The 13,345-nt window shown below is 39.5% G+C and overlaps 1 protein-coding gene across 3 annotated transcripts in view; it reads left to right on the top strand.

The window, feature by feature from the left end:
* Positions 1-13,345, top strand: part of TBCK (TBC1 domain containing kinase) — a 167,410-nt gene that overhangs the window by 54,495 nt on the left and 99,570 nt on the right. For all 3 annotated transcript variants that reach the window (XM_036343987.1, XM_036343978.1, XM_036343998.1), the window contains exons 6-10: positions 4,003-4,144; positions 8,791-8,851; positions 9,957-10,018; positions 10,490-10,551; positions 12,165-12,313. In XM_036343987.1, the coding sequence (XP_036199880.1) occupies positions 4,003-4,144; positions 8,791-8,851; positions 9,957-10,018; positions 10,490-10,551; positions 12,165-12,313 (476 nt within the window). The remainder of the gene's footprint in view (positions 1-4,002; positions 4,145-8,790; positions 8,852-9,956; positions 10,019-10,489; positions 10,552-12,164; positions 12,314-13,345) is intronic.

Consider the following 13,345-nt stretch of genomic DNA (forward strand, 5'->3'; position numbering starts at 1 on the left):
TGGAGATCCTGGCTGGAGATCCTGGCTAGGCTGCTGATCAACTGAACGCTGTCTCCGTGTCCTTCCTTCTTCGCCGACTCCGTCTACACCTTTGGGGACCCCTGGACCTGCTGGGGTTGGACCCCGGCAAAATATAGAACAAGTAAAATAAATAGCTGACACACAGGATGGACCCATAAGAAAGATACTAATAAAATACTATGGGGATCACTGAGAGGAGAAATAATTTCCATCTCAACAGAACTACTTCAGGTTTCATGGAATTTATCAGAAAAATAAAAATAGTATAAGTCTGATAGAAAGATTTTGAATGTAATTTGATTGTCTTCCTAATTTCCTACGTTTTACCATTGAATGTCCTACTAAAAATTTCCTCGTACTCAATAAATATAAATATTTATCTTTAGTGAAATTAAACTATATCAAATTCTCATGGAACCTATGACCAAATATAGTAAAGTATTATTTTTTTAATTTTCTTTATTGATTAGGGTATTAGATATGTGTCCTTATTCCCCCATTGCCCCCACATCCCCAAACCCCCTCCTTCCACTCATGCCCTCATCCCCTGGTGTCTGTGTCCATTGGTTAGGCTTATATGCATGCATACAAGTCCTTTGGTTGATCTCTCCCCCTTACCCCCACCCTCCCCTACCTTCCCTCTGAGGTTTGATGGTCTGATCAATGCTTCTCTGTCTCTGGATCTGTTTTTATTCATCAGTTTATGTTGAAAAGAGAGGATTAAAACAACAACAACAACACTTCCATGACAGTTATTAGTTAACCTAATCAGGAAAAAGGCAGAGAACTCAAGTGCACAAAGAAATTATGGTAATCCTATCTAATAAAAGAGTAATATGCAAATTAGCCATCATTCCATCACAAAGATGGCAGCGCCCATAGCCACAAGATGACGGTTCCCAGTCCCCTCAGCCCCGCCGCTGAAGTGTCCAGGTGTGTTGGCCAGGCAGGTGGTGGGGGAGGTGAGGGGGGTGGGCGAGTGTCCGGCCCTGTCACCCAGCTGGGGGCCGCGGGGCCGAGCGACGAGGCACGATCTGCCCACTCTGCTCCACCGCTGATGGAGTATCCCAAGGCAGCGGAGACAGGAGGGAGCGAGGCAGCAGAGAAGGGCGGGCTTTGCTCCCTTCTCTGCTTCGCTCTGGCTGCAGGAAGCCCTATTCTTGCAGGAATCTTCCTGCAATGGGCCTCTAGTAGAAATATAACCAGAGATTTAGAGAACATTAAAAGACTTCAATAGACTCTTTTGCTTAACTCTGTAAATTTGAAAGCTAAGATGAAATGGTTAATTGGAGAGGAAATACAAGTTACCAAAATTACCAAAGAGAACTTTAAAATCTGAGAACACCAATTACAGAAGCGTAATTAATGTTGCCTTTCCCAAGAGAGATAACTGGACCAGACTCAGGCAAATTCTACCAAACCTGTAATGAATGGTTAAATTCATTGCTGTTTATAATTATTATATACTAGAGGCCCGGTGCACAAAAATTTGTGCACTCGGGGGGAGGAGGGGGGTCCCTCAGCCCGGCCTGTGCCCTCTCGCAGTCGGGGACCCGTCGGGAGATAACGACCTGCTGGCTTAGGCCTGCTTCCGCGTGGCAGAGGGCAGGCCCAATCCCTAGGTGCATCCCCTGGTCCGGCTCAGAGCAGGGTCGATTGGAGAGTTGGGGCGCCGCCTCCTGTCATGCACAGAGCAGGGCGGATCGGGAGGTTGTGATGCCACCCTCAGTCACGCTCAGGGTAGGGCCGACTGGGGGGTTGGGGCGCTGCCCCCTGTCACACTCAAGGCAGGGTCGATGGGGAGGTTGCGGCGCCATGCCCTGTCATGCACAGAGCAGAGCCAATCGGGGTTGGGGCGCCGCACCCTGTCACACTCAGGGCAGGGCCGATGGGGAGGTTATGGCTCTACCCCGTCACACACAGAGCAGGGCCTGGTGGGGGGTAGGGGTTGGGGCACTGCCCTCTATCACCCACAGAGCAGGGCCGATCAGGGGGTTGGGGCACTGCCACTGTCACACTCAGGTCAGGGCCGATGGGGAGGTTATGGCTCTACCCCATCACACACAGAGCAGGGCCCCTGGGGGGTGGGGGAGTTGGGGCGCCGCACCCTGTCACACACAGAGCAGGGCCAATCAGGGGATTGGGGCGCCGCACCCTGTCACACACAGAGCCGCAGGGCGATCAGGGGGTTGGGGAGCTCCCCCCTATCAGGCACAGAGCAGGGTTGATCAGGGGGTTGGGGTGCCTTCCCCTATCACAAACAGAGCAGGGCGGATAGGGAGGTTGTGGCCCCGCCTCACGTCACACACAGAGCCGCAGAGTGATCAGGGGGTTTGGGCGCTGCCCCCTGTCACGCTGATCCCGGTGCTGGGAAGCATATTACCCTTTTACTATATAGAGGCCTGGTGCATGGGTGGGGGCTGGCTGGTTTGCCCTGAAGGGTGTCCTGGATCAGGGAGGGGGTCCCCACTGGGGTTCCTGGCCAGTCTGGGTGAGGGGCTGAGGGCTGTTTTCAGGCTGGCGGGTGACTGAAGCTCCCAACCGCTCCTTTTTTTCTTTTTTTTTTATTCTGGGCCAGCTTTAGCTCTGAGGCTTGGCTCCAGCTCTTAGGCCTCGGCTGCTGAAAGCAGGTATCTGGTTTGTTTGGGTTCTGTAATCGAAACACTGTTTCAACTCCAGGTCTGAGATCCCGGCTGGTTGAAAGCAGGTTTCTGGGGTTTTGTTTAGTTTCTATATTTGTAACAATGTTTCAGACTGCAAGCTCAGAGGCTGGCAGTGGCAGGCGGGGAACGATGGAGTCCTCCGTCACTAAAGCAAGCAAGCCTCATGTTCACTTCAAGCTGCCTGGCTGCTGGCCGCCATCTTGGCTGGCAGTTAATTTGCATATCGCCCTGATTAGCCAATGGGAAGGGTAGCGGTCGTACACTAATTACCATGTTTCTCTTTTATTAGATAGGATATCCTGAAATATATTTTAAGGAAAACCTTTCAAAATATTTTAATAAGCCAGGCACCCCAGTGGGGACCCCCACCCTGATCCGGGACACCCTTCAGGGCAAACCAGCCAGCCCCCACCCATGCACCAGGCCTCTATTCTATATAGTAAAAGGGTAATATGCCTCCCAGCACCGGGATCAGCGGAACTGAGAGGCCTCCCGGCACCGGGATCAGCATGACAGGGGCAGCGCCCCAACCCCCTGATTGGCCCTGCTCTGTGGGTGACGGGGTGGCGCCACAACCTCCCCATCGACCCTGCCTTGAGTATGACAGGGGGCGGTGCCCCAACCCCCCAATCGGCCCTACCCTGAGTGTGACTGAGGGTGGCATCGCAACCTCCTAATCCGCCCTGCTCTGTGCATGACAGGGGGCGGCACCCCAACTCCCCAATCGACCCTGCTCTGAGCCCGACCAGGGGCTGCACCTAGGGATTGGGCCTGCCCTCTGCCATTGGGGAGCAGGCCTAAGCCAGCAGGTCGTTATCTCCCAAGGGGTCCCAGACTGCGAGAGGGCACAGGCCGGGCTGAGGGACCCCCCCCCCCACTTCCCTCCAAGTGCACAATTTTTTGTGCACCGGGCCTCTAGTTGTTTATAATAGGAACTTTCAAAATGGTCATCAGAGTTTGCTCAAATAAATTAAGTACATATGCACAGTGTCTGACAGTTTTCCAAAAGAATGAGGCAAAGCTATACTTATTGTTGTTGAATGATCTCTATGGCATATATAGAGTAATGTGTATAGTATGCTGCCTTGTAGGGCAGTGGTGATTGGTGGTCAAGTTTACATGTACATGAGTATGTATGAGTGACTGAAGCACAGAGATGGGAGAGTCTTAGCTTCTAATTTATATATTATTACAACTTTTTTACATTTCTAGTATTCAAAGTAATGAATACTGTTTTGAAACATAAAATGTTCTTTACTTCTTCCTAGCTTTGTTGTTGTTCATAGTAATAATTCATTTTTTAAATATATCATTATAGGTATCCATCATACTTGGCACCTGAGGTAATTGCACAAGGAATTTCCAAAACAACTGATCATATGCCAAGTGAAAAACCATTGCCTTCTGGCCCCAAATCAGATGTATGGTCTCTAGGAATCATTTTATTTGAGCTCTGTGTGGTAGGTATAAAAAAACATTAAAGTAATAAAATTTCTTAGAATAACTTTTTTAATAAGAAAACTATTTGGTAATAATATCTTTTTGCTTTGCAAATTGACTAGATATGAGGAGAAATATCTTAATTCTCAATTTGACTTTTAACAAAATCCTGTTTGACAATTAATTTACCTATTATTTTGGTAGCTCTAGAAATGTTTACACTTTTACTAATTGTAAATTTTACTAAGTGTAAATATCATTTGGTATTTCTAGAAATTTTTACCCTTGTATTAAGTACAAAAAAATTTACACTATACAAAGTTAAAAACTAAGCATTGTATAAATGTTTAGGCTAAAACTGCTTACATTCTTTGATACGTTCATGCTCTCTCCCTTCTGTGGTCTTTCTTTTTAGATACCTTCTCTTCTCCTGTTCTCTTACGTTTCCTATAAGACTCACTTTATATGTTGGCTTTTTCTGAGGCCTTTCCCAGATTTCCTCTGTATCTATTAGTGTAAAGAAAAAACTGCTATAAAAACAAAGGAGTTAAAAATGCAGTAGTTTAAAGAACATAGAATTCAGTGGTTCTCAACCTTCCTAATGCTGCGACCCTTTAATACAGTTCCTCATGTTGGGTGACCCCAACCATAAAATTATTTTCATTGCTACTTCATAGTAATTTTGCTACTGTTATGAATCGTAATGTAAATATCTGATATGCAGGATGTATTTTCATTGTTCACGACCCACGGGTTGAGAACCGCTGAAGATGTTTTTCTCCCTCATGTAACAGCCCATTGAGGGTAGAGTGGGCTTTATTCTACAACTAGAGGCCCGATGCATGAAAATTCATGCAAGAGTAGGCCTTCCTTCCCCTGGCTGCTGGCACCGGCTTCCCTCCAGCACCCAGGACCTGGGCTGCTTCCCTCCTCCAGCCACCAGCAGGCACCTGGGACCCAGGCTGGCTTCCCTCAGACCACCCGCAAGCGCCAGACTCGGCTGGCTTCCCTGTGGCCCCAGCTTCATCAGGAAGGACATCCAAAAGACATCCAGTCTAATTAGCATATTAGGCTATCAGGAATGGCTCCAGCATCTAGTTTCCAAAGTTCTCTCACTATCACTTTTTTTTAGCCATGAGGAAAGAAGAAGAGTGATTCATGGTAACTATTTAAGGATGTGATCTAAAACTGATGAACACTACTTTTCACTAGTGATAATTTACACATGTTGCTACATATAGGTACAAGGGAGACTAGAACATGTTGTCTTCAGCTGGACACCTATATATTGAGAAAGGAGTTGAAAATTGATTTGGAGGAGCAACTAACAATCTGTCGATTCTACCTTCAAATATCTGCCAGCCTTTGGTTACTGTCTTCTTTGCTCTCCTCTTCTATTTTGGCATTTATCAAATTTGTCTACTTTACTTGGACGACGAGGTTATTTGATGCAGAAATTTTTATTATTTATCTATTATATCTGTCTTCCAAGGAACTTTCAAAATATTTTGAAAAATTAAGTCACTAATGTTTACCATATTTAAGAATTAGATTGACATTATTTTTCTCCTTTTATATATTTTTGAATTAATTCAAAGCAGAGGTAGTAAAGCATAATAGTTACGAGATAAGCTTCTGTAGTCAGAGAGAACTGGGTTTAAATTCTGATGCTGCAAAGAAGAGCTGTGTGAGTTACGTTAGCTAACTAACTTCTCAAAGCCTTGGTTCCACTTCTATACATAACAATAGTGTCTATATTGCAAAATTGTTGAAAAAATAAAATGAAATAATGTATATAAAGTACTTAGTATAGTGTGTTACAGAGTGAACAATCCATAAATGCTAGCTTTTATTATTATTAATTATGCATAATATCCTGGCTGGAGTGTCTTATTTGTTTGAGCATAGTCCTGTGCAATGAAAGATTGCTGGTTTGATTCCTGGTCAGGGCACATACCTGGGTTATAGGTTCGATGCCAGGTTGGGGCACGTATGGAAGGCAACTGATCGATGTCTCTCTCTCTCTCTCTCTCTCTCTCTCTCTCTCTCTCTCTCTCTCTCTTCTTTCTGTCTCTTTCTCACTCTCTCTCTTTCTCCCCCTTCCTCTCTCTGAGCATGTCCTCAAGTGAGGATTAAATAATAATAGTAATAAAAATAATAAATATGCATAATAACTTTTGTCATTTACATATTGGCAGTTCTTTCTCTAAGGGAAAATGTCAGATATTCTGATTCTTTGCTATCCTTTGTTTAGACCATCTTACTTTTTTCATCGGTATAAAATAATAATAAATCTTATTGTTGTTTAAAATCATAGACAAATTGAAAAATTATTTTTGGAATATGAAAGCGAAGTATAATAAATGTAAAATATACAGTTTGTTTTTTCTTTTTATTACCATCAACTATATCTAAACTCTTTACTAATGATCTGGGTATGTCTTATATGAATATTTCAATTTTTAAAATGTTAAAGAGTATTTACTGTATGTATATGTTGTATATATAGCATCATGACAAATGCAACAAGGAATAAACTGTGATTAAGACACATTGTGAAGAAGCTTATAAAGTAATTCAAATCCATAAATTTTGAAGATAAACTCAGAGAGCTGTGTGAATACCAAGAAGGAAATATTAATTTCATTATGTGGGCTTTATGACATTTTAAGTGGTACTCAAAGTTTAGACAGTTTAAGGATGGCAAACTGAACGTGAGCTTAAATCTTTCTCTGCCTCATCAAACAAATACTAAGATATAAATTAATAGCATACCAACAGCTAACAAAGGCAACTTTGGTTATACTAGAAATTCAAAGAAAATAGATGAGAAGCTATTCCAAGACCATTTTGCTAGGAATCTTTGGCCATATCACCAGAAAGTTACTATAGTCACTTTGCCACCCAGAAGGTTCCATAGTCTAAATCAGTGATGGTGAACCTTTTGAGTTCGGCGTGTCAGCATTTTGAAAAACCCTAACTTAACTCTGGTGCCATGTCACATATAGAAATTTTTTGATATTTGAAACCATAGTAAAACAAAGACTTATATTTTTGATATTTATTTTATATATTTAAATTCCATTTAACAAAGAAAAATCAACCAAAAAAATGAGTTCGCGTGTCACCTCTGACATGTGTGTCATAGGTTCACCATCACTGGCTAAATGATGTGTAGAATCCTATATTAAAACATGAGTAAATATCTAAGAAATACCAAACATCTAAAGAAGATCTCTACTAATGAAAACACACACACACACACACACACACACACACACACACACACACACACGAATTTACTTGATTGCTAAAGGGAGTGGAAGGGAGAGGGAGAGACAGAAAGAGAAACATCAATTGTTTGCCTCCCGTATGCACCCAGACCCTGGTGGGATCGAGCCTGCATAAGTTTTGTGCCCTTGACTGTAATAGAACCTGGCATCCTTCAGTCTTAGGGCCAACATTCTATCCATTGAGCCAAACTATCCAGGTCTGCATTTCTAATTTTATAAGTCTTTGAGAAAGTTTTTTCCTTTTTTTTCTTTTTAAATCAGAGTTTCATCTTCTCTATATAAAAACCATGCTATCTCTTCTTAAGCTTTCATATTCTAAGTCTATTTTAAGGGACATATAAGTTTTAATTTGTTTATAATAAGAAAAACATAATACTAAACATTTATGAAGCATATCTATGTGCAGAAAATGCTATGTATTTTTATACATTATATAAATAACCCTTACTGTAAATATTCAATTTTAATAGATGAGAAAAGTGAGGCTTAGGTGGTTAAGTAATTTGCCCAAGTTGTGTAACTGGTAGTAGAATATCAAATTTGACACACAATAGTTGTTCGGCATATAGTCACTGAAGTTATAAGTGTTTGATTCCAGACTGCATTCCAAGGAGCCCCCTGAAGCCAATAAAGAAAACAATTAAAGCCTGACCAATGTGCCTCAGTGGTTGAGTGTCGACCTATGAACCAGGAGGTCACAGTTCGATTCCTGGTCAGGGCACATGCCTGCGTTGCAGGCTTTATCCCTAGTATGGGGCATGCAGAAGGCACCTGACCAATGAGTCTCTCTCATCATTGATGTTTCTGTCTCTCCCTCTCCCTTCTTCTATGAATTCAATAAAACTATATAAATATTTTAAAAAGAAACAATTAAAATATAATGTATGTGTCTTAAAATAAATATACCAGTTGTTCTGTGAGAGCAAAGGATGGTCAAGTTATTGTGGGAGAAGGGAGTGTCATGGAATGTGTCTTAATAGAGACAACAGATTGCCTGAATTATAATATGTAAGTAAGGATTAGTTGGGCAGATGAAAGGGTAATCTGAATCCTTCCCAAGAGGAATCTTGTACTCTTAATAACATTCCTGGTAGCCTGGAATCCATCGAGACATTCAAGTATGTATGGTCTCAAAAGTGAACAGTGCTTGAGATCAAACTAAAATGTTTAAATGTTAAATATTATGTAACATATAAAAAAAAATCATTACCTAACCAATAATTTTTCTTTAATGGAACTAACTTTAAAAATCTAATAAAACATCTGAAGAGAAATAGAAGTACCTGATAAAATTATTTTCAGCTCTAGAAAAAAAGACCTCCTAAGAAAAAACATGCAAATGTTTACATGCATTCTTTTCCCATTTTATTTAGGGAAGAAAATTATTTCAGAGCTTGGATGTTTCTGAAAGACTAAAGTTTTTGCTTACATTGGGTAAGTGTCTTGCAGTTATATTTCAAATATAAATATAATCTTTACTGAGTGTTAGTAATCAAATACACTGAAATATCCTAACTTTTTTTAAATTTTCTAATGATCAGTGATAAGCATTAACAGGACAATTTAAGAAGTGCCGTAGATGAATTATAGTAGAGCTTTCCTTATTTACTAAGGAATTATGCTGTGGATGGATGTAAAATTAGCCTTATGATAGCCAGTAAACTAACATGTGAAATCGAAGAGTGAGACTATAAAATTATATTTTTCTCTAGCAGTTTGCCATGAAATAATATATCAACTTTGGAGCTTTCTCTTTGATGATTCATATGTGAATGGGTCAAGAATAATGTTTATTTTTTCTTATAACAAGTTCATATGTTTTATATGCATATTGGATATAAATATTTGCAATTCAAATTTATAAAAATGTGTGTATCTACTTTAGAGTGGAATAAATTATAAGCATGTATGGTAAAAAAAAGAAAAGGAGTGATAGAGCACTTTATGTAAAAGAGTGATAGATTGATGTACAGATTAATAGAGTATACAAATAATGTGTACAGAATATTATTAATAAATATTAATACTAATGAATTAGAAATAAAATGCCATAAAATTTTACCATATTTACCACATTTAATTTTAAAGTGATAATATAGCTGTTAAGGAGTCTTGGAGATTTCTAAATGTCACCAAACTTATACTTTAAGTCCTCAGAGAAATGTATACATTCTCCAAATTGTATATAATAAAAATAAATTAGTTTTATAATCATGAAAAGATAATAAAACCTTTTAAAATACACACATATAGTGAAAAAGCATGGACAAGAATCTTTATCTCCTTTGATCACTGCTTTATTTCACTTACTATTAGGCGGCTTTATTTCAGTATCTATGATTCAATTAAAATTTAGTGTTTGAAGTCTTTATTTTTACCACTATACATAAGGAAAGTTTAAAAAATCACAAACTTTTTAATATTCCAGGACCCAAAACAGAATTACATAATATTTTTTAAAATTATCAGAGTTCAATACCCAGTATGTCTGATAAATTAGAACAGCAGCATTCATTCATATACTTTTTCTATTTTTTAGACTGCGTGGATGATACTGTAATAGTTCTGGCTGAAGAGCATGGTTGCCTGGACATTATAAAGGTTTGTGGTTAATCTGTTATTGAAAGTTTGTTTATTTTGCATATTTGGGATCCAATAGCAAGCTATTTTAAAGCTGTGTTTATTTGGGAAAAGTCCAAATAAAGACTTTGTAAAAAAATCAAAACACAATGCAATATGAAGATGATGTATCATAGAGATGTACACTTGAAATCTATATTATCTTATTAACCAATGTCACCCCAATAAGTTTAACTAAAAAGAAAAAATAATAATAAAGATGAAAGAACAAAACATTTGAGTTTGTCAGGTAAACACAAATCTTTAGAACAAAAATAAATAAATCAAAATATCCTAGGTTAGCAAACATTTGAGTAAAATTTACTTTTTACTCTATTTTTTATTGTTGATAGTATTATAGGTATCTCATTTCCACCCTCTATTGCTCCTGTCCTAAAATTTATTTTTAAGATTGGTCATTGTAAATAGTTCTTTTTTCTCTTTATTTACCAGGAGCTTCCTGAAAATGTGATAGATCTTTTGAAGAAATGTCTGACCTTCCATCCTTCCAAGAGGTTGATATTAAGAGTTTGGGATTACACAGATCCTTAACATATAAGTAGTTAATTTTTTTTCTTGCTGGTTTTAATGCCAATGGATTTAATAAGCATATATATATATATATATATATATATATATATATAGTAATAACTGTTAGTTATGGCTTTAGTATATGTTAATAAAAGAAGAAGAAATAATTAAGCCTTGCTCAGAAAACTAGAATATACCAAAAGAAGTTACTGGTTCATTTCCTAGTCTCCAATATAAAAAAATCAGCTAAACTGTGAGGTATACATATTCCTCGATTAAAATGATAGAAGAGAAATGAGAACAAAAGTTTATTGGCAGTGTATATTATAGCAAAAGACTTGGATAAATGGTGAGGTAAGCTAAGAACTGTTGATTACATAAAAGGATTTCTTAGAAGTTGTATTATTTCTTTTCATTTGATGATGTCATTGTTAGCCATATAGTTGTCCCTAAACTCCCTCAGGTATATAATATTTAAAAATAATAAAAATATGTTCTAATTTGTCTTTAGACAAACATTTTTGTCAAGGCATGTTAGGAAGAAAGTAATGATATTAAAAGCATAGTTTTGGGTAAATAGGCCACATTAAACTAAGTATAGGAAGAAACTAAGAGGTATTGTTAGTGTATAATTTTATTATTTAATATATTCAGTAAAGCAGATACATGGTAATCAAGCTAAAAGTGAGACACTCATATATAATAGTTTTGGTAGATCACAGGGTGTAAAAAGCATAACAAAGGTAAAAAATTTAGCATTTGCTACCTACAGTCACTTGATTGTTTTATAAACATACTAGAGGCCCAGTGCACGAAATTCATGCACTCGGGGGGAGTCCCTCAGCTCAGCCTGCACCCTCTCACATTCCAGGAACCCTCAGGGGATGTCTGACTGACAGCTTAGGCCCGCTCTACGCAGAGAGTGGGCCTAAGCCATCAGTCGGACATCCTTAGCACTACCACGGAGGCGAGAGAGGGTCCTGCCACCGCTGCTGCGCTCGCCAGCTGAGAGCCTGGCTTCTGGCTGAGCGGTGCTTCCCCTGTGGGAGCACACTGACCACCAGAGGGAAGTTCCTGCGTTGAGTGTCTGCCCCCTGGTGGTCAGTGCACGTCATAGTGACCGATCGTTCCACCGTTCAATCTATTTGCATATTAGCCTTTTATTATATAGGATACTTTTAGACTCTATGAAGGAGGGCTTTATTATATTACTAGAGGCTGGTGCACGGATTCGTGCACTGGTGAGGTCCCTCGGCCTGGCCTGCGGACATCCCCTGAGAGGTTGGAGCCCACCAGTGCACGATCGGGGCTGGGGAGGGACCATAGGAGGACCCCAGGGCATGTCCAGCCCATCTCTCCCAGTCCCGATTGGCCAGACCCAGTAGCAAGCTAACCTACTGGTTGAAGTGTCTGCCCCCTTGTGGTCAGTGCTCATCATAGCAACTGGTCGAATGAATGGTCAGACACTTAGCATATTGGCTTTTATTATATAGGATATGCTAATGAGGTATTTAAGGCTTTTAACTATTTTTTTGAATTATTCTAGGAAAATTCTAATGACTTTCGTTCATGCTCTGTATTTTAAATGTTTCTCAAGGCCAACCCCAGATGAATTAATGCAGGACAAGGTGTTCAGTGAAGTGTCACCTTTATACACCCCATTTACAAAACCTGTCAGTTTGTTTTCATCTTCTCTGAGATGTGCTGACTTAACTCTCCCTGAGGATATCAGTCAGCTGTGTAAAGGTAATGATAAATAAGAATAAGCAATAATATAAGCCTTGTTTTTAAAGAGAGTACTCATATCCTAGTTTTGAAAGTATCAACAATATATGTAATACATTAGTGAGACTTTATGGACACTTATCTTGGAATTAAGAGGTAACTCTGGGCATATTTAACATAGCATTTTATATAACTAACCTAACTTTTAATCCCTTCAATTTAACTTACTTTGAGCAGGAACTTTAAGAATCAAGGAGAGGATGTGGTACCACACAAAAATTTACTATGCAAAACAAAGTCCCATTTTCATCTCAAATATTTATACTACAATCAGGTCTTCTAATTCCCAGTGGAATTTTCATTACATCAACATTTATATATCATACTAGAGGCCCGGTGCACAGATTCGTGCACCGGTGGGGTGCCTCAGCCTGGCCTGTGCCCTCGCAATCTGGGACCCCTCGGGGGATGTCGGGTAGACGGTTTCAGCCTGATCCCCACAGGCCTGATCAAGACAGGAGGGAGCCCAATCCAGACAGGAGGGAGCCCGATCCCTGTAGACCGGATCCATACAGGAGGGAGCCCAATCCTGTGCATTGAACATCTGTCCCCTGGTGGTCAGTGTGCATCATAGTGACTGGTCGACCAGTCTTTTGGTTATTTGGTCACTTAGGCTTTTAGATAGATGATAGATAGATAGATAGATAGATAGATAGATAGATAGATAGATAGATGATAGATAGATAGATAATCTATTATAAATGATCTCTAAAAATTGTATTGTTGATAGAACATTCATACTATTATACTTCACATTTTAAAAGAATATCAGCTTTTGTCTTTTTATCTCTCTGTGATATTTACACCTCTCAGAATGTGTGCTGTAGTGACACCAGTAAGTTACTCCTATACTGAAAAGTTATGAAATAAGTCATAGCAATAAATAGTTACTAACCATTCATTCAATTAAATATTTATTGAGTTTCTACTTTGCTTCACACACTGTACCTTCAAGTAACATTCATGCCAAATGGTGAGGCAGACAGACATTTA

This window comes from Myotis myotis, unplaced genomic scaffold, assembly GCF_014108235.1.
Source record: "Myotis myotis isolate mMyoMyo1 unplaced genomic scaffold, mMyoMyo1.p scaffold_m19_p_1, whole genome shotgun sequence".
Taxonomy (NCBI): Eukaryota; Metazoa; Chordata; class Mammalia; order Chiroptera; family Vespertilionidae; genus Myotis; species Myotis myotis.